General features: G+C 49.2%; 1 protein-coding gene across 2 annotated transcripts in view; it reads left to right on the forward strand.

Annotated features, from left to right (window-relative positions):
* Positions 1-25218, forward strand: part of CMTR1 (cap methyltransferase 1) — a 322636-nt gene that overhangs the window by 76090 nt on the left and 221328 nt on the right. For both annotated transcript variants that reach the window (XM_029592902.1, XM_029592901.1), the window contains exons 8-11: positions 14042-14114; positions 21558-21756; positions 22682-22800; positions 22951-23047. In XM_029592902.1, the coding sequence (XP_029448762.1) occupies positions 14042-14114; positions 21558-21756; positions 22682-22800; positions 22951-23047 (488 nt within the window). The remainder of the gene's footprint in view (positions 1-14041; positions 14115-21557; positions 21757-22681; positions 22801-22950; positions 23048-25218) is intronic.

A 25218-nucleotide genomic window follows, 5' to 3' on the forward strand; every position in this document is an offset into this window, starting at 1 on the left:
CCCTGCATTACTAGTGAGAGGCTGGCTTCACAGACAGGGGGGAGCTGCCTGACCCTCACTCCTGACTTCCCCCATGTCCCAGCTAGTGAATGGTGTGTGGGTGAGGGGGGAGGGAGGATGGTGAAGTCTGAGACAGCTCCCTCCCTGCATTACTAGTGAGAGGCTGGCTTCACAGACAGGGGGGAGCTGCCTGACCCTCACTCCTGACTTCCCCCATGTCCCAGCTAGTGAATGGTGTGTGGGTGAGGGGGGAGGGGGGAGGGAGGATGGTGAAGTCTGAGACAGCTCCCTCCCTGCATTACTAGTGAGAGGCTGGCTTCACAGACAGGGGGGAGCTGCCTGACCCTCACTCCTGACTTCCCCCATGTCCCAGCTAGTGAATGGTGTGTGGGTGAGGGGGGGGGGAGGATGGTGAAGTCTGAGACAGCTCCCTCCCTGCATTACTAGTGAGAGGCTGGCTTCACAGACAGGGGGGAGCTGCCTGACCCTCACTCCTGACTTCCCCCATGTCCCAGCTAGTGAATGGTGTGTGGGTGAGGGGGGGGGAGGATGGTGAAGTCTGAGACAGCTCCCTCCCTGCATTACTAGTGAGAGGCTGGCTTCACAGACAGGGGGGAGCTGCCTGACCCTCACTCCTGACTTCCCCCATGTCCCAGCTAGTGAATGGTGTGTGGGTGAGGGGGGGGGGGGAGGAGGATGGTGAAGTCTGAGACAGCTCCCTCCCTGCATTACTAGTGAGAGGCTGGCTTCACAGACAGGGGGGAGCTGCCTGACCCTCACTCCTGACTTCCCCCATGTCCCAGCTAGTGAATGGTGTGTGGGTGAGGGGGGGGGGGGGGAGGATGGTGAAGTCTGAGACAGCTCCCTCCCTGCATTACTAGTGAGAGGCTGGCTTCACAGACAGGGGGGAGCTGCCTGACCCTCACTCCTGACTTCCCCCATGTCCCAGCTAGTGAATGGTGTGTGGGTGAGGGGCGGGGGGGTGGATGGTGAAGTCTGAGACAGCTCCCTCCCTGCATTACTAGTGAGAGGCTGGCTTCACAGACAGGGGGGAGCTGCCTGACCCTCACTCCTGACTTCCCCATGTCCCAGCTAGTGAATGGTGTGTGGGTGAGGGGGGGGGAGGATGGTGAAGTCTGAGACAGCTCCCTCCCTGCATTACTAGTGAGAGGCTGGCTTCACAGACAGGGGGGAGCTGCCTGACCCTCACTCCTGACTTCCCCCATGTCCCAGCTAGTGAATGGTGTGTGGGGGAGGGGGGAGGGGGGAGGGAGGATGGTGAAGTCTGAGACAGCTCCCTCCCTGCATTACTAGTGAGAGGCTGGCTTCACAGACAGGGGGGAGCTGCCTGACCCTCACTCCTCCGGGGTATTGTGATCTTCCTGCACACAGTGCCCTATCCCTGATACCAGGGGTGTTGTGATCTTCCTGCATGCAGTGCCCTATCCCTATTAATACCAGGAGTGTTGTGATCTTCCTGCACGCAGTGCCCTATCCCTATTAATACCAGGAGTGTTGTGATCTTCCTGCATGCAGTGCCCTATTCCTGATACCAGGAGTGTTGTGATCTTCCTGCATGCAGTGCCCTATCCCTGATACCAGGAGTGTTGTGATCTTCCTGCATGCAGTGCCCTATCCCTGATACCGGGATGTGTGCAAGAAGATCCCAACACCCCTGGTATTAGGGATAGGGCACTGTGTGCAGGAAGATCACAACACTCCTGGTATTAATAGGGATAGGGCACTTTGTGCAGGAAGATCACAACATCCCTGGTGCCAGGGTTAGGGCACTGTGTGCAGGAAGATCACAACACTCCTGGTATTAATAGGGATAGGGCACTGTGTGCAGGAAGATCACAACACCCCTGGTGCCAGGGTTAGGGCACTGTGTGCAGGAAGATCACAACACCCCTGGTGCCAGGGTTAGGGCACTGTGTGCAGGAAGATCACAACACTCCTGGTATTAATAGGGATAGGGCACTGTGTGCAGGAAGATCACAACACTCCTGGTATTAATAGGGATAGGGCACTGTGTGCAGGAAGATCACAACACCCCTGGTGCCAGGGTTAGGGCACTGTGTGCAGGAAGATCACAACATCCCTGGTGCCAGGGTTAGGGCACTGTGTGCAGGAAGATCACAACACTCCTGGTATTAATAGGGATAGGGCACTTTGTGCAGGAAGATCACAACACCCCTGGTGCCAGGGTTAGGGCACTGTGTGCAGGAAGATCACAACACTCCTGGTATTAATAGGGATAGGGCACTGTGTGCAGGAAGATCACAACACCCCTGGTGCCAGGGTTAGGGCACTGTGTGCAGGAAGATCACAACACTCCTGGTATTAATAGGGATAGGGCACTGAGTGCAGGAAGATCACAACACTCCTGGTATTAATAGGGATAGGGCACTGTGTGCAGGAAGATCACAACACTCCTGGTATTAATAGGGATAGGGCACTGAGTGCAGGAAGATCACAATACCCCTGGTATCAGGGTTAGGGCACAAGTTCTAGTCACATTGACTGATCACATTACTTGTTTTGTCAAGCTACCAACTGTTTCCATTTCCCATCCCCCATATATACTGTCAGTGGGAAGCTTGGTAACATGAATAAATAAGAGGGCAGCCAATAGGAATACATATTCATTCCTAAACTGACCTTAACTGACCTGAAAAGTGTCAAATTGTATCATTTTCAGTTAGTGCGCACTAACTCCCAGTTAGTGCGCACTAATCGGAAAAAACGATTTTTAACGATTTTTTAACTAAAAAATCGTGCCTAACACGATTTTCTTGCCCTGCCACACGATTTCTATCGTTAAGACGATATGGAAAACGATTCACATCTCTATAAGCCAGTGCTCCCTCTGCTGGAGCTCAGTATCTTTCTGACTCCAGCAGATGAGAGTTGGGGGATTCTACGGCTCCCCCACACTGACAGGGTTTTAGGGGTTTTTCTTTCTATCTCTCCTCCTGTCATGTATTTGTGCCTATTTGAATCAAGTTAAGTCAGGTTAAAGTTGGTATACAAAAAAAAAAAAAAAGGTGCCCCAGCTTTGGAGGCGTGTCTTCCTTCTCTGTCTCCTCGGCTTGCTTCCTTCCTTGCGGTTGGTAAGTTTAGGGGTTTTTTTCTTTGTGAACCTTCTTTTTCAGGGGATTTTTTTCTTGTGTTTTTTCGCAGCGGTCTGCTCCCCCGTGGCTGCCGGTGGTGCCGGTCTCGCCACGTGGTGGGAGTCGGCTCCGTGGCCTAGCGGTTTTTCGCGGGGTTTTTTTCCTGCAGCTCGTCGGCGCTACAGCGATTGTTCTTCGGCGGGTTGTGTTGGCCTCCGGCCCCCCCGCGGCAACTTTTGCTGCCTTTAGGCCCCCCCCCGAGGTGTTTGCTGCCTTCCCCGGTTTTTCTTTTATCATGCTGCGGCCGTCTCGATGCGCGGCCTGCGGCGAGCCGGGGTCCCGGATTTCGAGGGAGGGGATTTGCGCGAGGTGTCTCCCGGGTGGGGAAGGCACCTCGCAGCCCCTCGCGGCGTTTTCATTTCTCCCCGGCACGGGCGGCGCGGGCCGGCCACTTCGCCGCCATTGGCGGGAACGGCGGCCATGTTGGATGGGCAGCACAGTGTGCTGCCGATGCGGCCATAGAGCGGAGGGATTGTCGGGAGGTCTCCCCCCCGAATTTATCCCCGGAGGGGGGCTGTTCAATTACAGAGGCACCGGAGGTTCCTTCCTCGGGCCCCCCTCCCAGCCTGCCGCGTTTCTCGCCTGAGTTTATCTTGCTGATGCATAGTGCGTACCTGCAGGGGTTGGGGGTCCCCGGGGGCGTTCCCCCAGACCCTCCACCGGCCAAAACCCTTCGGGTTTCCTCGGTCTGCCCTGGTGCACCCCCCGACCCGGTGGGCTCGGTGTCCGGGGTCCCGGGTCCGCTTCCTCGCTCTCAGGTTCCCACGGGAGGTGCAGGTGCGGCTTCACCAGGGGGAGCCTCCCCGGACCCGCTGGACCCTGCGCTGGCGGATTTGCCAGCCGAAGGGGACGACCCGCTGGCTCTCCGGATTTTCCAGAGGGATGAGCTGAACGAGCTCATCCAGCACATCCTTCAAGAACTGGACCTGGATCCCCCTCCGGACCCGCCGCTCCCGGTGGCGCCCGCGGTCGTCACATCGTCCAGGAAGGGGGACCCGGTACTCGCCGCTCTTCGTCCCCGGCCTCGAGCTTTTCCCATCCATGAGTCCTTCCTGCAGCTCCTCACCAGGGAGTGGGACGCTCCTGAAGCATCGCTGAAGGTCACGTGGGCCATGGAAAAGTTGTATCCACTGCCGGAAGACTTCTTGGATCTCATCAAGGTTCCCAAGGTAGACTCGGCCGTTTCGGCGGTCACCAAGAGGACGACGATCCCAGTCACGGGCGGCACGGCGCTCCAGGATACGCAGGATCGCAAGCTGGAGGTCTTCCTGAAGAGAGTCTTTGAGGTTTCCGCCTTGGGTATGCGGGCGGTTATGTGTACCTCGCTGGCCCAGCGGGCCAGCCTTCGGTGGGTCCAACAACTACTCACTTCGCAGTCGTTACCTCCAGAGGAGACCGCGCAAGCTGACCGCTTGGAGTCCGCCATAGCCTATGGGGCCGATGCTCTGTATGACCTATTCCGAGTTCAGGCGCGGTCAATGGTATCGGTGGTGGCGGCACGGCGGCTTCTATAGCTACGGAATTGGGCGGCGGATGCCTCCTCTAAGTCGAGCTTGGGCTCCTTGCCGTTCCGGGGCAAGTTTCTCTTCGGAGATGACCTGGACCAACTCATCAAGTCGCTCGGGGAGAATGCGGTCTACCGGCTCCCGGAAGATAGGCATCGACCTTCCAGAGCATTTGCTTCTACCCGGACCAGAACCAGAGCGCAGAGGCGCTATAGGTCTTACAGACAGTCTGGGTCCCGCGCTGGCTCTTCCAGGCCCCAGACGTGGACTCGGTCCTTTCGAGGCCGACGGCCCTCGCGGGACGGCTCCGGCCAGGGTAACCCCCAGCCTAAGTCTTCCCAATGATGCCACCTGCGCCCACTCCTCCACTCCCAGGATTGGGGGTCGGCTAGCGGACTTCTACGAGGAGTGGGTAAAGATATCCGCAGACCAGTGGGTCTTGGACACCATAAGGAACGGTTACGCATTGGAATTTGTCCGCCCTCCCAGGGACCGGTTTCTCTTCTCTCCTTGTGGCTCGGATCTCAAGAGGACGGCGGTGCAACAAACCCTGGATCGGCTGCAAAGCATAGGGGCCATCTCCGCCGTCCCCTACGGCGAGGTGGGCTTGGGTCACTATTCCATCTACTTCGTTGTACCAAAGAAGGACGGTTCCTCTCGCCCCATCCTCGATCTCAAGGAAGTCAACAAGTTCCTGCGAGTCAGCCGGTTCTGCATGGAGACCCTGCGATCCGTCATTGTGGCGGTCCACAGGGGGGAATTTCTGGCCTCCCTGGATCTGACGGAGGCCTACCTACACATCCCCATCCTGCCCGCGCATCGTCGTTATCTCCGCTTCAAGATCCTGGGCCAACACTTCCAATTCACGGCCCTGCCGTTCGGCTTGGCGACAGCTCCCCGCACATTCACCAAGATCATGGTCGTCGTGGCAGCGGCCCTTCGCAGGGACGGAATGCTAGTCCATCCCTATCTGGACGATTGGCTGATTCGAGCGAAGTCCTTCGCCCACGGACAGGAATCGGTGGCCAGGGTGGTCCAGGTGCTACAATCCCTGGGCTGGGTCGTGAACTTCTCCAAGAGTTCTCTGGTTCCTTCTCAGCGTCTGGATTTCCTGGGGGCCAGCTTCGACACACTACAGGGCCAAGGTATTCTTACGCCCGGACAAGGCTCAGTCTTTGCGGGAGCATGTCTGTCGTTTTTCAACGTTACAGGAGCCCACCTCCTGGAATTATCTTCAGCTGCTGGGAGTGATGGCATCCACCATCGATATGGTGCCCTGGGCTTTTGCGCACCTGCGCCCCCTGCAGGCGTCCCTCCTCTCCAGGTGGAAGCCAGTGTCTCAGGATTATCAGGTGATTCTTCCTCTACCCTCTGTCGCCAGGGACAGTCTGGACTGGTGGCTGGTCCCGGCGAATCTGGCTCAGGGAGTCTCCCTCGAGGTTCCCAATTGGGTGGTAGTCACCACGGATGCCAGCCTCGTGGGCTGGGGCGCCGTCTGTGACCGAAGCGCAACGCAGGGGACGTGGTCCTCGACGGAGGCGACCTGGCCAATCAACCGGCTGGAGACCAGGGCGGTGCGGCTGGTGCTGCAGCGGTTCCTCCCCCTAGTGCGGAACAGAGAAGTGAGAATCCTCTCCGACAACGCCACCACGGTGGCCTACATCAATCGACAGGGAGGTACAAGAAGCAAGCATGTCTCCCTAGAGTCGACCCCCCTAATGGAATGGGCGGAAAGGCATCTCGTCAGGCTCGCAGCTTCTCACATCGCCGGGGTGGACAATGTCCAGGCGGACTTCCTCAGTCGTCAACAACTGGATCCCGGCGAATGGGAGCTCTCCGACGAGGCGATGCGGTTAGTGATTCGGCGGTGGGGCGCACCGCATGTCGACCTGATGGCTACGGCCACCAACGCCAAGGCGCCTCGGTTCTTCAGTCGCCGGAGGGAGCGCGGCGCGGAGGGGGTGGACGCCCTAGCCCTCCCCTGGCCGCCTCGTCGGCTGCTCTATGTCTTCCCTCCGTGGCCCTTGGTGGGAAAAACGCTCCGCAGGATCGAAGCTCATCAAGGTCCTGTGATTCTCGTCGCCCCGGAGTGGCCGCGCAGGCCTTGGTTCGCGGACCTTCTCCGGTTGACGGTGGACGGACCGCTTCGGCTCGGTCATCTTCCTCGGCTACTGCACCAGGGTCCAGTATATTTCGACCAGGCCGAACTCTTCTGTCTTGCGGCATGGCTTTTGAACGGCACCGCCTTCGACGCAGGGGCTACCCTGAGGCGGTAGTCTCTACTATGCTACGGGCCCGGAAGTCTTCTACTTCTGTTGCTTACGTACGAGTTTGGAGAACTTTCGACGTCTGGTGCTCTTCCAGGGGGATCCGACCCACGGAGGCGTCGGTTCCATCGCTTCTGCAGTTCCTTCAGGATGGTCTGGATAAGGGACTCGCCTATAATTCCCTGCGAGTCCAGGTGGCGGCCCTGAGTTCGTTCGTACGGACAGATGGCTCTCTTCTCCTGCAACCGGACGTTGCCCGTTTCCTCAAGGGGGTCAAGCATGTACGTCCTCCTGTACGGGATCCTTGTCCCTCCTGGAACCTCAACCTGGTGCTTCGAGCTTTGGCAGGGGCGCCTTTCGAGCCGATCCGTGGAGCGACCCTCAAAGACCTGACTCTGAAGGTGGTCTTCCTTGTGGCTATTTGCTCCGCGCGTCGTGTCTCGGAGTTACAAGCTTTGTCCTGCAGGGAGCCTTATCTCAGGTTCACGGATTCCGGAGTCTCCCTGCGCACCGTACCTTCCTTTCTTCCGAAGGTAGTCTCGTCTTTTCACTTGAATCAGACGGTGGAACTTCCGTCCTTTGGACCCACCGAGCCCCGGGCTCTTCGTCTTTTGGATGTCAAACGCACATTGCGTCACTATCTGGAGGTGACCAATGATTTCCGGCTCTCCGATCATCTCTTCGTTCTCTGGTCCGGTCCGAAGAAGGGGTGCCAAGCCTCGAAGACAACGATCGCACGATGGCTTAAAGAAGCTATCTCGGTATCCTACATTGGTGCAGGCCGGATGCCGCCTAGCGGGGTTATCGCTCATTCGACCCGCTCCCAAGCGGCGTCCTGGGCGGAGTCTCGTTCCGTCTCCTCCCAGGAGATCTGCTGTGCAGCGACGTGGAAGTCGCTGCATACTTTTTCACGACATTATCGACTACACCTGGCGTCGTCCTCCATGGGACATTTTGGTAGCCAGGTCCTCCGAGCAGGGCTTGCAGGGGCCCACCCGGTTTAGGGAAGCTTGGGTACATCCCACCGTCTGGACTGATCCTGGTACGTACAGGGAAAAGAAAATTATTCCTTACCTGCTAATTTTCGTTCCTGTAGTACCAAGGATCAGTCCAGACGCCCACCACTTTGGGGTCTTTAGCTTCTGCTCGGGTCTACTGCCTGTCGATATGTTCAGTCTTTGTTCTTATCTCTGTCTTACAGCTCCCTACAAGTTGGGTGCCTTACCGCTCGTTGGCGGTTTATTATTATTCTCTATGGTTAGTTCCTGTTTTTTCAGGTATGTTTAATGTTTCAGTAACTTGATTCAAATCCTTCTTGGCTCTTTGGGCTTTGCTATACGTGGTACTGAGCTCCAGCAGAGGGAGCACTGGCTTATACTGGTGACGTCCCTCGAAGTCTGTTCTGACTCCATCTGCTGGACGGGGGACATAACCCACAGTCTGGACTGATCCTTGGTACTACAGGAACGAAAATTAGCAGGTAAGGAATAATTTTCTTTTTGTCTATTTGCGGACGACACTAAGATCTGCAACAGAGTGGACACGCTGGAAGGAGTGGAGAGAATGAGACGGGATTTAAGGAAGCTGGAAGAGTGGTCAAAGATATGGCAGCTGAGATTCAATGCCAAGAAGTGTGAAGTCATGCATATGGGGAGTGGAAATCCGAATGAACTGTATTTGATGGGGGGGGGGGGGGGGGGGGGGGGGGGGGGAAGGCTGATGTGCACGGAGCAGGAGCAGGGGTGATAGTGTCTAATGATATGAAGTCGGAGAAACAATGTGACAAGGCGATAGCAAAAGCCAAAAGAATGCTGGGCTGCATAGAGAGAGGAATATCGAGTAAGAAAAGGGAAGTGATTATCCCCTTGTACAGGTCCTTGGTGAGGCCTCACCTGGAGTACTGTGTTCAGTTCTGGAGACCGTATCTACAAAGAGACAGAGACAAGATGGAAGCGGTACAGAGAAGGGCGACCAGAAAGGTGGAGGGTCTTCATCGAATGACTTATGAGGAGAGATTGAAGAATCTAAATATGTACACCCTGGAAGAAAGGAGGAGCAGGGGTGATATGATTCAAACTTTCAGATACTTGAAAGGTTTTAACGATCCAAAGACAACGACAAACCTTTTCCGTCAAAAAAAAAAATCAGCAGAACCAGGGGTCATGATTTGAAGGTCCAGGGAGGAAGACTCAGAACCAATGTCAGGAAGTATTTCTTCACGGAGAGGGTGGTGGATGCCTGGAATGCCCTTCCGGAGGAAGTGGTGAAGACCAGAACTGTGAAGGACTTCAAAGGGGCGTGGAATAAACACTGTGGATCCATCAAGTCTAGAGGACATGAATGAAGAGGGGGTGGCTCGCGGGAATGAAGGCTACTACCTGGAGATAATACCCTTATTCAATATACATACACACGGTTAATGCGACTCCAACATTGCTCTAAGGTTCAACGGTAAGAGGAAATGTGGAAAAAAAAAAGATTTGCATTCACAAAAAAGCGGGGTGTAGCTTGCTTGTTATGGCGGTTACTACCCCCAAACCAAATAAGCCTGATACTTTACTTTCAATGCATATCTAGCATAGCTCTCTGCTTCAACGGCAGGGGAGAAGGTCTGATACTTCACTTTTAACGCATAGCCAGCATAGCTCTCTGCTTCAACGGCAGGGGAGAGAAAGTCTGTTACTTCACTTTTAACGCATAGCCAGCATAGCTCTCTGCTTCAACGGCAGGGGAGAAAGTCTGTTACGTCACCTTCAACGCATAGCCAACATAGCTCTCTGCTTCAACGGCAGGAGAGAAAGTCTGTTACTTTCAAAGCATAGCAAGCATAGCTCTCTGCTTCAACGGCAGGGGAGAAAGTCTGTTACTTCACTTTCAAAGCATAGCCAGCATAGCACTCTGCTTCAACGGCAGGGGAGAAAGTCTGTTACTTCACTTTCAACGCATATTCAGCACAGCTCTCTGCTTCAACGGCAGGGGAGAAAGTCTGAAATTTCACTTTCAACACATAGCAAGCATAGCTCTCTGCTTCAACGGCAGGGGCAATGTAGAAAAGAGTATCTATATATATAGACAACAACCAACAAGGACTAAATTACATAGTCGAGTAAACAAAAGCATGGGTGTAGCTTGCTTATTGAGGCGGTTACTACCCCTAACTAAGCTACATATTCAATTAGATGCAGTTCCAACACTGCTCTCTACATTAATGGTGGGGTGGAAGGGAAATAAAACTAAAAGGTACTAAGAGCCAAGCGTAACAAGTAAGAGGGAAAAAAAAGTGCATAGCTTGCTGGGCAGACTGGATGGGCCGTTTGGTCTTCTTCTGCCGTCATTTCTATGTTTCTATATATATATATATTGAAAAGCACCGGTCCAAGTACAGATCCCTGAGGCACTCCACTGTTTACCCATTTCCACTGATAAAGTTGACCATTTAATCCTACTCTCTGTTTCCTGTCTTTTAACCAGTTTGTAATCCACGAAAGGACATTGCCTCCTATCCCATGACTTTTTAGTTTCTTAGAAGCCTCTCATGAGGGACTTTGTCAAACGCCTTCTGGAAATCCAAATACACTACATCTACCAGTTCACCTTTATCCACATGTTTATTAACCCCTTCAAAAAAATGAGGCAAATTTGTTAGGCAGGACTTCCCTTGGGTAAATCCATGTTGACTGTGTTCCATTAAACCATGTTTTTCTATATGCTCTACAATTTTGATCTTGAGAATAGTTTCCACTATTTTTCCCGGCACTGAAGTCAGGCTCACTGGAGCCTTTTTAAAATATTGGGGTTACTTTGGCCACCCTCTAATCTTCAGGTACAATGGATGATTTTAATGATAGGTTACAAATTTTAACTAATAGATCAGAAAGTTCATTTTTTAGTTCCTTCAGTACCCTAGGATGCATACCATCCGGTCCAGATGATTTGCTACTCTTTAGTTTGTCAATCTGGCCTACTACATCTTCCAGGTTCACAGTGATTTCGTTCAGTTCGTCTGACTCATCACCCCCTGAAAACCATCTCCGGAACTGGTATCTCCCCAACATCCTCATTAGTAAACACGGAAGCAAAGAATTCATTTAGTCTTTCTGCAATGGCCTTATCTTCCCTAAGAGCCCCTTTAACCCCTTATTTTCCTGCTTCTTTTGGTGTTCCTAGGGGGAAAATTGGCATGATTGTTTATTGTGGGTCTTGTTTCATCTCTTTGTAGTTCCCTAGATAGGTCTTTTAGTTGGTTTTTCTTTGTTTTCTTCCATGCTTGATTGGTGCACTGTCTGTGCCCGGTGAGCATTGATCACCTCCCAGCCATTGAGTTCCATTTTGCTTGTTTTCTGGCTGGCCATGGATAAGCAGACCAATGGCTTCCAATGATGCCTCTGGTGTGGTTATGTATATTACGGATCTTCATGATAGATGTATCCTGTGCCTAGGGGCATTCTGTGATACGTGAAGATGATTCCAAAAGCATGATGGTTCTGGCTGGAGCTGATGGAGAAGCACCTCGGTTACTATTGATGTTGGAGCCATTGATGTTGAAGGACTTAAGAGCTGTACTGGACATTGGTGATGCCTCGACATCGAGGGAGAATTCCACTCACTCGATGTTGGATATTAGTAGGGACTAGAGAGATAAGCCATCGCTTGCCTATTCCCACTCCAAGAAGGCACTGGTTTCTGTTTCTTCAAAACTAACATTGAGAAATTCCGATGATGGGCACAGAGTAGAAGCAAGTATCGCTCGTGTCATTCTCCACCAATGCGAGATGCCAGGAGTGGGGATGGGTCCGTTGGTGACAGAGAACCCTCTGAAGCTGTCCCATTAAGAGTAGAGCTCATCTTTGCCCAAGGGCCGGGAACCGCACCAGAGTCTTGATGTCATTCATCAATTTACCTCTTGTTTCCCAGGAACATGTAGCCACCTTTCCTGCCTCCCAGTCAATGCTGGCATCAGCTATCTTTGAGGAGGAGCTGGACAAGAAGACACATCAAGCTTTGGACAAGGCACTGCGAGGCCTCAATGTTCTGGCATAAGGACCAGTACAGGCTGAAGTCAAGATGCTGCTGTAGTACCTTCGGCTGTCCATCAGCCTTACATTGGTACCAGTTCCCGGCTTTCCTGATGGTGATTTCCATCCTATTGAGGGAGGAAACTGATCTGCCTGTATCTTTTTGTTTTACTACTTACACGCCATCCATAGCAGAAGTAAAGATACACGATAGGGGACCCCAGCGCGCGCCTGTGCACATAAGTATTTACACGCAAATTTTAAGGTGCAATCGAGGAATACCCATGCCCTGCCAGCCCAACATATTTGCGAATCTCCCAGGTTAGATGTGTGCAGGGCTTTAATTGTCTAGCAGATTGCATCTCCGGTTGTGCTCAGGCGGGACTGTATTTTGTGGGCCATGACAAGGCTTACCTTGTCCGAGCCATGTTAGCATCAGTGGCTCACCTAAGGAGATCTGTAAGGCTGCAATGTGGAGTCCTCTCCACACATTTACATTTCACTACTGTTTGGACAAGGACTCCCATTGTGAGAGTTGGTTTGGCCAGACTGTCCTGCACAGTTTGTTTGAGGTATAGGACCCAATTCCACTCTCTCCTTCGGCCCAATGTTTTTGTTCCGGGTTGCCCCTTGTAGGAGAAGTTATATATTAGAACAAAGGCTTGATACCAACAAAAATGATTTGATGTGCCTGTTGGCACTTGTGGTGTTCCCCTTTATTTGTTCAGGGCAGTCTCTAGCTAGGCTTTCCCCACATGTGAGGGCTGCCATCCTGCTTGTGCTGGGAGAGAGCTTACCTGTAACAGGTGTTCTCTCTGGACAGCAGGATGGCAGTCCTCATGAAACCCAGGGGTTAGCTTAGGGAAGAAGACTGAAGGGCGCCCCCTTGTGGATGTGTGGTATGGTGGCATTCTGGGCATGCCCAGTGAGGCACAGTCGGACTTCTAGAAATTTTGAAATAAAAGTTCTGTGATGGACTCCATAAAATGATATCCCCCCACATATGACGACTGCCACCCTCATGTCCTCAGAACATCTGTTACAATATGGTTAATCTGGTTTAATTTTGTGTATTACAGCAGGTCTGCAAGGGCTAAGTTGAAATCCTTTGTGGGACCCCTTTGGTGCTAAGACATAGCACTCTACATCCTTTGGAAAAATCAGGGACTTCTATGAAAATGATTTGCTCAGTAAATTCAGACCAGGCTTCCTGGCACAGCACACCTAGCTGCTCTTGCAAGCCCCTGCTGGAGCTGGCTCAGCTCCATGGCTCAGGCTACAGCCTAGCAGCACAGGAGACTTGAGAATTAGTTTTCTGTCTATCGGGGCCCGCAGGACCTCGCAACACTGCAGAGGGCCCCTGCATTTGATCTCGGGGGTACCTGCGGACTAACAGAATAATGTCTATAGGTACTCTCTGATCAGGTTGCCCTCCTGGACATGAGAGATCATGTGTTGCCCACATATGCAATCTGAGGTAAGAGAGGAGGGGGGGAAATGGGACAGACCCCCTCCTTCTTGCCAGAGACACTGCAGAGGATTTGCTGCCTTAGTAGGCTCAGCGGGAGGTTGAACCTAATTGTTCTTGTGGCGTATCCTGCTGCATGATATAGAGAAAATGCCCCTCAATTTCTTCCTGCTCCCTATTGGGCTTTCAGCTCAGTTGGAACCTGGTACCGTGGCCCTTTATTTGTAACTCCCCAGGCATTTTCCCATTTTTATATCCCCTCCCAGCTTACGGGTCTCCGTCATTTCAGCAGCAGTTCTCACCCAGGGGCCATGCACCAAGGTTCCTTCTGGCCATTAAGTGTCGCTGTTGTGCAATGACAGGGACTCCCTCCCCACTGGGACTGTGAGTGCTGCCTCTGCAGGGTTCCTAGCTCCTGCTGACCCAGGGAGTGGAAGACCTGAGCTGAGCTGACAATGAGCTCTTCTTCATAGCCAGGGGCCCCACTGTCAGTAATGTGCCTGTCCCTGGGAGCTTCAGGGGAAGTTGACTGTTTGCTTGGGGTATGTACAGTCACCAAAGAGAAGGCCAAATGTAACTGCTGCAATTTTTTGTTTCTGTTTGTGTGTTCCAGAGCTGCAATGAAAATGGCAAACATAGATCACGTGTTTGATTACATGTTTACCAATCCCAAGGACTCCGAGGGGGTGAGCACCTCTTTCTTGTAGGTTCCCAGTTGCACGGTTCCCTGCCTCTCATGCTGGGGGATCCTGCAGTAAGGATTAGAAAATGCTGTGGATTATTGCCATCAGTTTGAATATTGCTGTTTTACTTAATATGCACAAAAATTTAATTTTCTTGAAAATCTGAATTTTAGAATTTTCCAATCTTTGTGACTATTTTTTTATTTTCATTTTCATTGTTCTCCATGCCATTTCTTCCTTTCTTGCTTGAATTTTCAATTCTGTTTTTCTCTTACTTCCTTTGTTTTCTTTCCTGTTGCTTGAATCTGATCTCACCTTCTCTTACTACAGCCTGTCCCCCCCTGTAAAGCTTCCTCCTGGTTCCTCTCCCCTCCAGCTGTGGCCAGCTTTAACTTGTGGGTGCCCACCTGAAAGGAAGGGTCCCTGCTGTCCCCTACAACAGCAGCAGTGGCTTCAGGCCAGGAAGTTCAGCCGTGGCCCCTGAGTCGATGGTTTCCATGGTAACAGGGAGGGTAAGGCCACTGAGTGCTGGCAGGCCCCACGCTGAACTTCCTGGCCCTAAGTGACTGCTGCTGTCAGGACACCTGCTGACCATAAGTAATGGATACATCAGAAGTTATGGTCACTCTCGACCAGTTGGTTTGTGAATGTTTAGCAATATGCTGTAGTGATGAGAGGAAGGGTAATTGTCAGTTAATCAAGTTAAGGTTATATAAAAAGAGGGTCACAGACAACAGAGAAATAATTTTCATATTTGTAGGGTTGAAATATTCAGGTGTTTCGCTGTGCTGTTTTAGTCCCTCAGATTATTAATGGAGCAGTCTGAGAATATGGTCTGTTTCCAGTGAGTAGTTTTATTGTTATCCCAGGACAAGCAGGATGCTAGTCCTCACATATGGGTGATGTCACCGATGGAGCCCTATAGCGGAAAAACTTTCTGTCAAAGTTTCTAGCAACCTTTTGACTGGCTGTGTGAGCCTACTGAGCATGCCCAGCATGCTATAATCCCTCGAGCCACAGGGGTCTCCCTTCAGTCTTCTTTTTTCCGCGCTGCTTTTAGCCTCGCGGTTAGAGAGCCCTCTGTGGTAATTACCACAATTTATTTCCTTAGTGAAAAAAGTACAAAAAGTATAAAAAGTTATCCCTCGACAAGGGTCTCCCTTTCTTATTTTATTCGGTGTCAAAAATCTTTTCTGATCGGTGGACGGCTGACGGCCTTCTCAATGGCTACCGGGTTTAAGAAGTGCCCCAATTGTAATCGCACTATGTCCATGCTGAGTGTGTACTTTGTTTAGGCGAAAAACATGATGTTTTAACATGTCCTCAATGTGCTGAGATGACATTGAAGGGCAGACGGGCTCGTCTGGAAAAGATGGGAGAATCTTTTTCCTCTCCAATTGCTATCATCGACTTCGATGTCCACACAGTCGTCTCCAGCCGGAGCGGCAAAAAAGTTAGTAATAAAAACAAAACACCATCCAGATGAAAATGGTGATCGAATATCACCGACTTCTTCTTGGTCGTCGGTTAAATCCACATCGATACTCAAAGGTCACCGAACCCGATGAGAAGCATCAGCATCGACATTGTGCTTCGATTCCCGATCCGACTCCGATACTCAATACACAACTGCTTTCCATCGAGCCATTATCGAAGAAGCCTCGGATGGAAAACTCCTCAGGGCTTTCGAAGCCCAGCACTCCCAGGCCATCCCCACCGATCTCGGTGCCGGTTACTGCGATTCCACAGGGCTCTGTGGAACCGCTGGTTGGGCCTTCACTGCCACCCCCTATAGCTGCTCTGACCTCACCAGCTATTAGGGCGGAATTAGACGGTTTCATCCGCCAGGCAGTCCTAGAAGCTTTACAGGAGATGCCATCGATGCCAACACCGATACAGGCGCAGATGCCGATTCCACCACTGGCACCTTTGGTTTTACAGGCTCTGATGCCGATTCCTGCACCGACACCGATGCCCACACCGCCGTCGATGCCAGATTTTTCTTTATTAGCACCGATGCTAGCTAAGCTCGATATCCTTATCGATGCCTTGCTGGTGTGCCCACTACCATCGGGTGCAGAGCCTCCATCTCCGATGCCCGATCCACTCCCAGGGCTATCGGGGATTTCGAAGCCGAGACCATCTTTTTCTCCTCTGCTTTCATCGATGCCACCAATCAATCCATCGATGCCTTCGGTGCCGCCATTTCACCCTCGCATGACTCCTCCACGACATTCTTCTCCGGATGTCTGGGATGACGGAGACACTGACAGATGTTCCTCTGAAGACATTTCATCAAGGAAATAGCAGATACCATTCCATTTCCACTGTTAACAGAAACAGACACCAGACAAAAAAACCTTAGAGGTTCTTCAATTTGTGGATCCTCCTAAGGACATCATAGCAATACCAGTACATGAAGTGCTGGTGGAATTGCAACACAGATTGTGGGAACATCATTGCACAATTCCACCAGTCAACAAATGTACTGATGCCACTTACCTTGTGCAACAAAATTCCAGGTTTCCAAAAACCTCAACTTCTGCACCAATCTGTAGTGGTCGAATCCGCTCAGAAAAAATCCAAAAGAATCAGGCCACGCTCATCTACTCCTCCAGGAAAGGGTCAGAAGTTCTTGGACATGCTAGGACGAAAAATGTTTCAAGGATCCTTGTTAGTTTCCAGAATTGCGTCTTACCAGTTATATATGACGCAATATCAGCGTAATCTATGGAAACAAGTCCAGGAATTTTCAACTTCACTTTCTCAACAATATCAAGAATCCTTACAAAGCATCATGTGCAAAGGATTAGAAGCGGGAAAGCACGAAGTCCGTGCGGCCTACGAAGCTTTTGAAACTTCATCTAGAATGGCTGCAATGGGCATTAGTGCTTGCAGATGGGCCTGGCTCAAAGCTTCAGACGTTAGGGCAGAAGTACAAGAAAAGTTGGCTGACCTCGCTTGTAAGGGAGATAATCTTTTTGGAGAAAAAGTTCAGGCTGCTGTACTGCAGTTAAAGGAGCATTCTGAAACTTTGAAACAGCTATCTTGTGCTCCATCGGAAGCACAACCTTCTATCAGACGAACTGTTAGAAAAGATACTAGACGGCCATATTATCGCCCAAGACGATACTATCCTCCAGCAACTCGTGGCAGGACATCAAGACCACCTCAGAGGAGCCAACCTAGGCAACCTCGAGCTCCTAGAACTCAACCTCCTCCTCAGACAGGGCCTGCATTGGGATTTTGAGATATTGCCGGAGAACAGCAGTCACTCCTCAAACCCATTCCCAAACCTCCCTGTAGGAGGCAGGATTTCACATTTTCATTCCCAATGGTTGAGCATCACCACAGACCAGTGGGTACTCTCAATTGTATCTCATGGTTACCATCTCGATTTTCTCAAAATTCCAAACGACAATCCACCAAGATCACATTGGATACATCATCATTACTCCACACTTCTACACACAGATTTGTCCACCCTCCTGAGAGCCAGGGCTGTAGAGCCTGTACTCTGACTTCAGCAGGGCAGAGGATTCTATTCCCGTTATTTCCTCATTCCAAAGAAAACCGGAGGCCTTTGTCCCATCCTAGACCTTCGAAAACGCAACAAGTTTTTATGGAAAGAAACGTTCAGGATGGTTTCCTTGGGTACAATGCTTCTTCTTCTTCAAATAGGAGATTGGCTCTGTTCTCTGGATCTTCAAGATGCGTATGCTCACATCCCAATATTCCCTCCTTATCGCAAGTACTTACGCTTTTTGGTGGGACATCAACATTTTCAGTATCGAGTTCTACCTTTCGGCCTTGCCTCAGCACCATGGGTATTCACAAAATGCCTAGCTGTAGTAGGCACACTTGTGGAAACAAACCATCCATGTATTTCCATATCTTGACGACTGGCTCATCAAAAGTTGATCAAGAGACGGAACACTCAGCTCACTGGAATGCACAATCACACTACTTCACTCATTGGGATTTCTAATAAATTACAAAAAATCCCATCTTCTACCATCTCGCATTCTTCAATTCATCGGCGCAGACTTGAACACCACCATGTCCAAGGCTTTCCTTCCAAAAGACTGCAGACACATTCTATTGACTTTAGCAAAAACTCTGCGTGCACAGAACAGAGCGACAGCCCATCAGTTCCACACTCTACTCGGTCACATGGCCTCCACAGTACATGTAACTCCCATGGCCAGATTAGCCATGAGAGTAACTCAATGGGCATTAAAATCATAATGGCTCCAAGCCACTCAACCACTGTCACATCAAATCCAAATAACCCACCAGTTACGTCTATCTCTTCTCTGGTGGACAAACGAGAACAACTTGCTAGCAGGAAATTCTTTCCAGCAACCAGTTCCATAAGTGACTTTAACTACAGATGCATCCACCTTAGCTTGGGGAGCTCACATAGGCAATCTCCAAACCCAAGGTACTTGGACGACACTCGAAGCAACATTCCAAATCAATTTCCTGGAGCTTCGAGCTATATGTTATGCGCTTTATGCATTCAAGGATTGCCTTTCACACAAGACTGATCTAATACAAACTGACCCCACAGTTGCCATGTGGTACCTGAACAAACAGGGAGGTATGGGCTCGTATCTCCTTTGTCAAGAAGCCGCACAAATTTGGGGCTGGGCCCTGACACATTCCATGTTTTTCTGGGCCACTTATCTGGCTGGCATTCACAATGTACTAGCAGACCGTCTCAGTCGTCAATTCCAACCTCACGAGTGGTCCCTAGATCCTTTAGTAACGACCAGGATATTTCAACGTTGGGGTCAACCAACAGTGGACCTCTTTGCATCAGAACTGAATCACAAAGTGATCAACTTTTGCTCCCTGCACAAGCAGAGAAACCAGTTAGCAAAAGACGCCTTTGCTCGCCACTGGAATTCAGACCTTCTATACGCATATCCCCCGATACCGCTAATAAACAAGAGACTCTAGTAAAGCTACAACAGGACAAAGGGGTCCATGATACTCATAGCCCCGTATTGGCCTCGACAGGTATGGTTTCCTATACTCCTCGATCTCTCGATCAGGGAACCCATTCGCCTGAGCACAGCACCCACTCTCATAACTCAGGATCAGGGCTGGTTGCGCCATCCCAACCTTCAATCCCTATCGCTGACAGCCTGGATGTTGAAAGCTTGATCTTGCAACCATTCAATCTTTCAACAAAGGTTTCTCAAGAGCTTGTAGCTTCACATAGACCCTCCACTCGGAAGAACTATCATTCTAAGTGGAAAAGATTCACCATGTGTACACAAAAAAGTATTGACCCTTTTTCCTGTCCCACATCCTCTTTACTAGACTATCTATGCCACCTTTCAGACTCTGGTCTCCAGACCTCATCAGTGCGAGTGCATTTAAGTGCAATCTCAGCTTACCATCATACAATAGGGGATGCACTAGTATCAGTGCAACCTCTTGTTAGTAGGTTTATGAGAGATTTAATTCACCTTAACCTCCTATACAATCACAAGTCATAGAATGGGACCTAAATGTGGTTTTGACAAGGCTCATGCATTCTCCTTTTGAACCCATGGCGTCCTGTGATATTAAATTTCTTACATGGAAATCTATATTCCTAGTAGCTATTACATCTGCTAGACGGGTTAGTGAGTTACAAGCACTTGTCACATATTCATCCTATACAAAATTCTTACATGATCAAGTGGTACTCCGTACACATCCAAAATTCTTTCCCAAGGTAGTTACGGAATTCCACTTGAATCAATCCATAGTCTTGCCCACATTCTTCCCAAAAACCTCACACTCACCAAGGCGAGAGGTCTTTGCACACCTTCGACCGTAAACGTGCACTTGCATTCTACCTGGATCGCACTGCAGTCCACAGAAAATCCTCTCAACTCTTTGTTTCTTATGATATAAACAAACCGGGTAAGCCAGTGGGAAAACAAGCACTCTCCAATTGGCTTTCACATTGTATAGAGTTCTGCTATGAAAAAGCAGGCCTTCCTTTCCAAGGGCGAGTAAAGGCGCATTCAGTATGAGCAATGTCAACCTCAGTAGCACACTATCGTTCAGTGCCAATAGCTGACATATGTAAAGCTGCAACATGGAGTTCTCTTCACACCTTCACAGCCCAATTCTGTTTAGACAAAGAAGGACGACAAGATTCGACCTTTGGATAATCTGTCTTGAAGAATTTGTTTCCAACATAATCTCAACTCCTTCTACATCCCAATTCCTTCTACATGAAATCACCTGCTGTGATTTCAGGCTGCCTCATTTTTTCCAACAGTACACCAGTTGTGCTTGTTGCACAAGTTGTATGCTGTTGGTCCACTACAAATATGACTCAGCCTGTAGCTTGCTATTTATTTATTTATTTATTTATTTATTTATTTATTTATAATTTTTATATACCGAAGTTCTTGTAGGGACTACAAATCACTCCGGTTTACATACAACGAAGAACTGCTCAACAAAGAGCGGAGCTTTACATGGAACCGTATAACATATGGAACAGTATAACTGGTTGACAATTTAACATAGTGCTAAATAAAGTAATAATATTTTAACTGGTAATAAAATAAAGAAATATAATATTTTATATAAGAAGTATAACTATTTAACGTAGCAATAAATATAAGCAGTGCCTAATATATATATGAAATAAAGTGAATTTTTGAGCTCAAAGATAATTGTCCAGTTGCAGATTCTTAAAAATAGTACTGTATCAAGTACTATTTAAGCTTGCTAATCACCCATATGTGAGGACTAGCATCCTGCTTGTCCTGGGATAAAGCAAAATTGCTTACCTTGTAATAGGTGTTATCCCAGGACAGCAGGATGTAGTCCTCACAGAACCCACCCGCCACCCCGCGGAGTTGAGTCCGATACATTTTTTTATTTTATATATTTTAGCTAAAGCTTATTGCTACAAAGAAGACTGAAGGGAGACCCCTGTGGCTCGAGGGATTATAGCATGCTGGGAATGCTCAGTAGGCTCACACAGCCAGTCAAAAGTTTTCTAGAAACTTTGACAGAAAGTTTTTCCGCTATAGGGCTCCGTCGGTGACGTCACCCATATGTGAGGACTACATCCTGCGGTCGTGGGATAACACCTATTACAAGGTAAGCAATTTTGCTAACTCTCAGCACCACTGTGGGATTTCTTCCACCACAGAATGTTTGCAGCATGGGGGAGGCCCCTGAAAGCTCGAGATACAGGTCTGGCAGGGCCTCCAAGGGAGCTGTGTCCGAGTCAGTGAAACGGTAACTTTCTGAACTGCTTTATACAGATCTCCACACAGCTATGGATTGGGTTGCACCTTCCTATAGGATAGGCCATTATTATCTTCTCTGATATCTGGAAAACTGCAGTCAGAGCAGGAGTAGAAAGCCTTTCTGTCCGCTGCGGATGTTTCCTTCTCTTTTAATCCTTTTTCCCTGTTCTAGAAGCCACAAATGAAGGAATGGGATGCAGAGCTGCTGTATTTTGCGGATGTGTGCGCCGGTCCTGGAGGGTTCTCGGAGTACGTGCTCTGGAGGAAGAAATGGCATGCAAAGGGGTTTGGGATGACTCTGAAAGGACCAAATGATTTCAAACTTGAAGATTTCTATTCTGCATCCAGTGAGCTCTTTGAACGATACTATGGTATGTACAGATGAGCAGAAATTTGTCTTGACAAGTGCTCAGTTTTCCTAAGGGTTGGTGATCCTTTAAATTGTCTACAGAAGCAAAATACAGGTGATGTGGGTAACAGCACAGCCCAAAGTATGAAAGCATTGGTTGCTGTGGCTCTTATCCCCTCCCTCATCTTAGTGGGTCTCTTCCTGCCTTCTAGTGCTTGCTGGGAAGGAGAAGAATCTTCCAGTTAGATGGCAGTAATCTTGCAAGGACAACTGCTGGTAAAGTTAGCTGCATGCTCCACTCTCATTTATACTCGCTGCTCTGCAAAGAGGCTTTGAGCATGTGGGGATTTCTGAGTCTGGAGGAAGAACTTGTTCATCACACAGCGCAGAAATATGGCAAGGGAGACAAAGCATCAATAATCAACAAGGATCTTCTCCCATTGATTCAGAAGGAGCAGTTCTGTTTTTAACTCCCTGACCTGTCCCCTTTTAGCTTTAACATCCCATTGTGAATTAATGCCCTGCGTCAATAACCTTCAAATTTTAGAATGTACGATTGCCATATATTTTTGTTCCTCAAAATTGTGAGTTTCTACATATCCTGGATATCTGCTACTGGGGTATTCATTGGCATGAAAAAACCTTGCATTATTTCTGATGCTAGCACTATGAAGAAAAGGCTGGCCAAAAGCAGCACCACCACCATGCCCCTCAAGTTAACGAGAGTCCTGGGAACCTTGTATTTTGTGTTCTTATTTACATAACTTGCTTTATTGATTATACTCTTATGAATGTGTAGAGTGTTATCCACCATGAGCTTCGGGATATGTGTGGAATATAAATTTCAAAATAAATGAGCTTTCCTAGGCCACGTTGGACAGTGTTTGTGTGTAATCCTCCGGGACAGACAGCCAGCCTATGAAAGCTGCACTTCTTCTTCCTGGCAGGTGAGGGAGGGATAGATGGAGATGGAGATATTACGCGCCCAGAGAATATCACGGCCTTTCGCAGCTTTGTGTTAGACAACACGGAACGCAAAGGGGTGCACTTTCTAATGGCTGATGGGGTAGGTGTGGTTTTCTTCCCTTCCTTTTGCCTCACAGAGGTCTTGTCACTATCAATGGTCTGAATGCTTTTCATGTTTGCAGTGATGCCCATGCATAGAGTTTGTTTCTAAGAGAGTTTTGCAAACCTTTGTTTCTTATGTTTTGTTTAGGGTTTCTCTGTGGAGGGTCAGGAAAACCTCCAGGAAATTCTTAGTAAACAGCTGACGCTCTGCCAGTTCCTGATGGGATTGTCTGTGGTACGGACAGGTGAGCTTGCTCATTCGCACTGTTTTCCTTCTTTCTCTGCTTCTCCTGCCCCTGAATGTTGTAGGATTTTGTGGGTAAACAATAAGCGTAGCTTTTCTAGGACTAGCAAGAGCAAAGTCTCATTGGTGCACAGGAAGACATTTTGGACTATTGTAGAAAGGTAGCGACGTGGGGTATAGTGGACGGGTTGTATCTCAGGACTCTAGTTAGCACTGAATTTTAATTTCAACTCTACCACTGACATTGCATGACTTTGGTCACGTCAGTTTATCTCTGTGCATTAGTTTTTAAGCTGTGAAAAATTTCATGATTAGTGTATTCCTTCTGCTTCAGAATAAGCTGATTTGTACAATTAGTAAGGGCTCCAAAAATATGGTTGCCAGTGGTAACCAAAATCCTTTAGGTGGTGATAAGACAGGAAGCAGTATGCATTACCTTAAGAACCATCTTCCGCCTACTTCTCTCACTGCCATCTGCCTCCCTCTGAAGGTACTACTACTGCTGCTGCCTCTTCTCCAGGAGACATTGCCAGGAAAAAGACCCTGATGCCCTGCAGAAAGGCCTTCCTTCCTCCCCTCCCCCACTAGGACAAACCAGCCATGAGTTGTTGTGGGAAGGCCTCCCTCCACACCTCAGCTGCGAGAAGGTCGTCTCCTCTATTGAGCCAAATCCAAAGAGCCACAGAATGCCTCCCTGCCAGGCCCAGTCCACTCTGGGGAGTCACAGAAATGCTGTCCTCTTCCACTGGACTTGTTCCACCTAGGGTTGCCATTTGGTTTCAGATTTGCCTGACAGGGTTTTCCCCGTTGCATGCAGGGACTTGTGGTCTTATTTTTTCTTCTGGCATACAATAGAGAAATCAGAACTACAAGTCCTTTGCATGCAGTGGGGTGAATTCAAGAGCACATAAAGCCTGTGTGTCATATGTGGAACTAGAATGGCAATCCTAGTCCCACCTTGAGGAGCCGCAGGAGGCCAGCTTCCCTCCCATACTTGCCCAACCCCATAAAACTGTAGAATGCCTTCTTCCTCTCCACCTGCCCCAACAAGAGCTGCCCAGACTAGGGGAGCACGATGGATGGCTTTACAGAGGGGATATGGAGAATTGTGGTTTGGGAAATAACTGAAGAAGGTGGCAGCTTAATTACCCTCTTTCCAAAAGTGCACAACATAGGAAAATTGGTTCTTACCTGCTAATTTTCATTCATGTAGTACCGCGGATCAGTCCAGACTCCTGGGTTTTGCCTCCCCACCAGCAGATGGAGACAGAAGTTTTGAATGACTCTGCTCTATACCCTGAGGTGCCACCTACAGTCTGTCAGTATTACGTTGTATCAAAGCAGAATATTTTACCCAATTAAACCAACTAACCAGAATATTGTGACCTGTATACCGGCTTCTTTCCCTTCACACACTCGCAACCTGGGTGTTCTCATTGACAACCAACTAACTTTTAAACCTTTTATTAACTCTATCATAAAAGACTGCTATTTCAAGCTACAAACGATTAAAAAACTAAAACCTTTACTACACCGCTCTGATTTTCGCACAGTTTTTCAGTCTATTATTTTTTCTAAAATAGACTACTGTAACGCTCTCCTCCTTGGCCTCCCTTCAATGTATACTAAACCATTTCAACTGTTACAAAACGCTGCTGCACGTACTCTTTCAAGCTCCAAAAAAAGACCACATCACACCAACACTTACTGAATTTCACTGGCTTCCAATACAATCACGAATACTGTACAAAGCACTTTCCCTCATCCATAAAAGCCTTACAAATTAAAACTTCCACTGGATCAACCCTCCTCTCCTTCCTCACACGACCACAAGATCCACTCGCCCTACCCTCCAAGGAACTCTCCGCACACCCTCAATCAAATACATCAAACTTACCTCTACTATGAACAGAGACTTTTCCCTTGCTGGCCCTACCCTATGGAATTCCCTACCTCCTGATTTACGCACAGAGACCTCTACTCCTAAATTAAAAAAAAAATTAAAAACATGGTTGTTCCTTCAAGCCTATCCCTCACTCTCTTCCCTCTCCATGAAGAATACGTAACTGCTGGCTATCAATTATATGAATTCTAGCAACTGTCTCACTCTCCCTCCACTGTCCTCTGTTCCTACCCTAATTACTTCTTCCTGCATTCAACAACTTTCCGCTT

The sequence above is a fragment of the Rhinatrema bivittatum genome, chromosome 3 (genome assembly GCF_901001135.1).
Source record: "Rhinatrema bivittatum chromosome 3, aRhiBiv1.1, whole genome shotgun sequence".
In the NCBI taxonomy this organism is placed as follows: Eukaryota; Metazoa; Chordata; class Amphibia; order Gymnophiona; family Rhinatrematidae; genus Rhinatrema; species Rhinatrema bivittatum.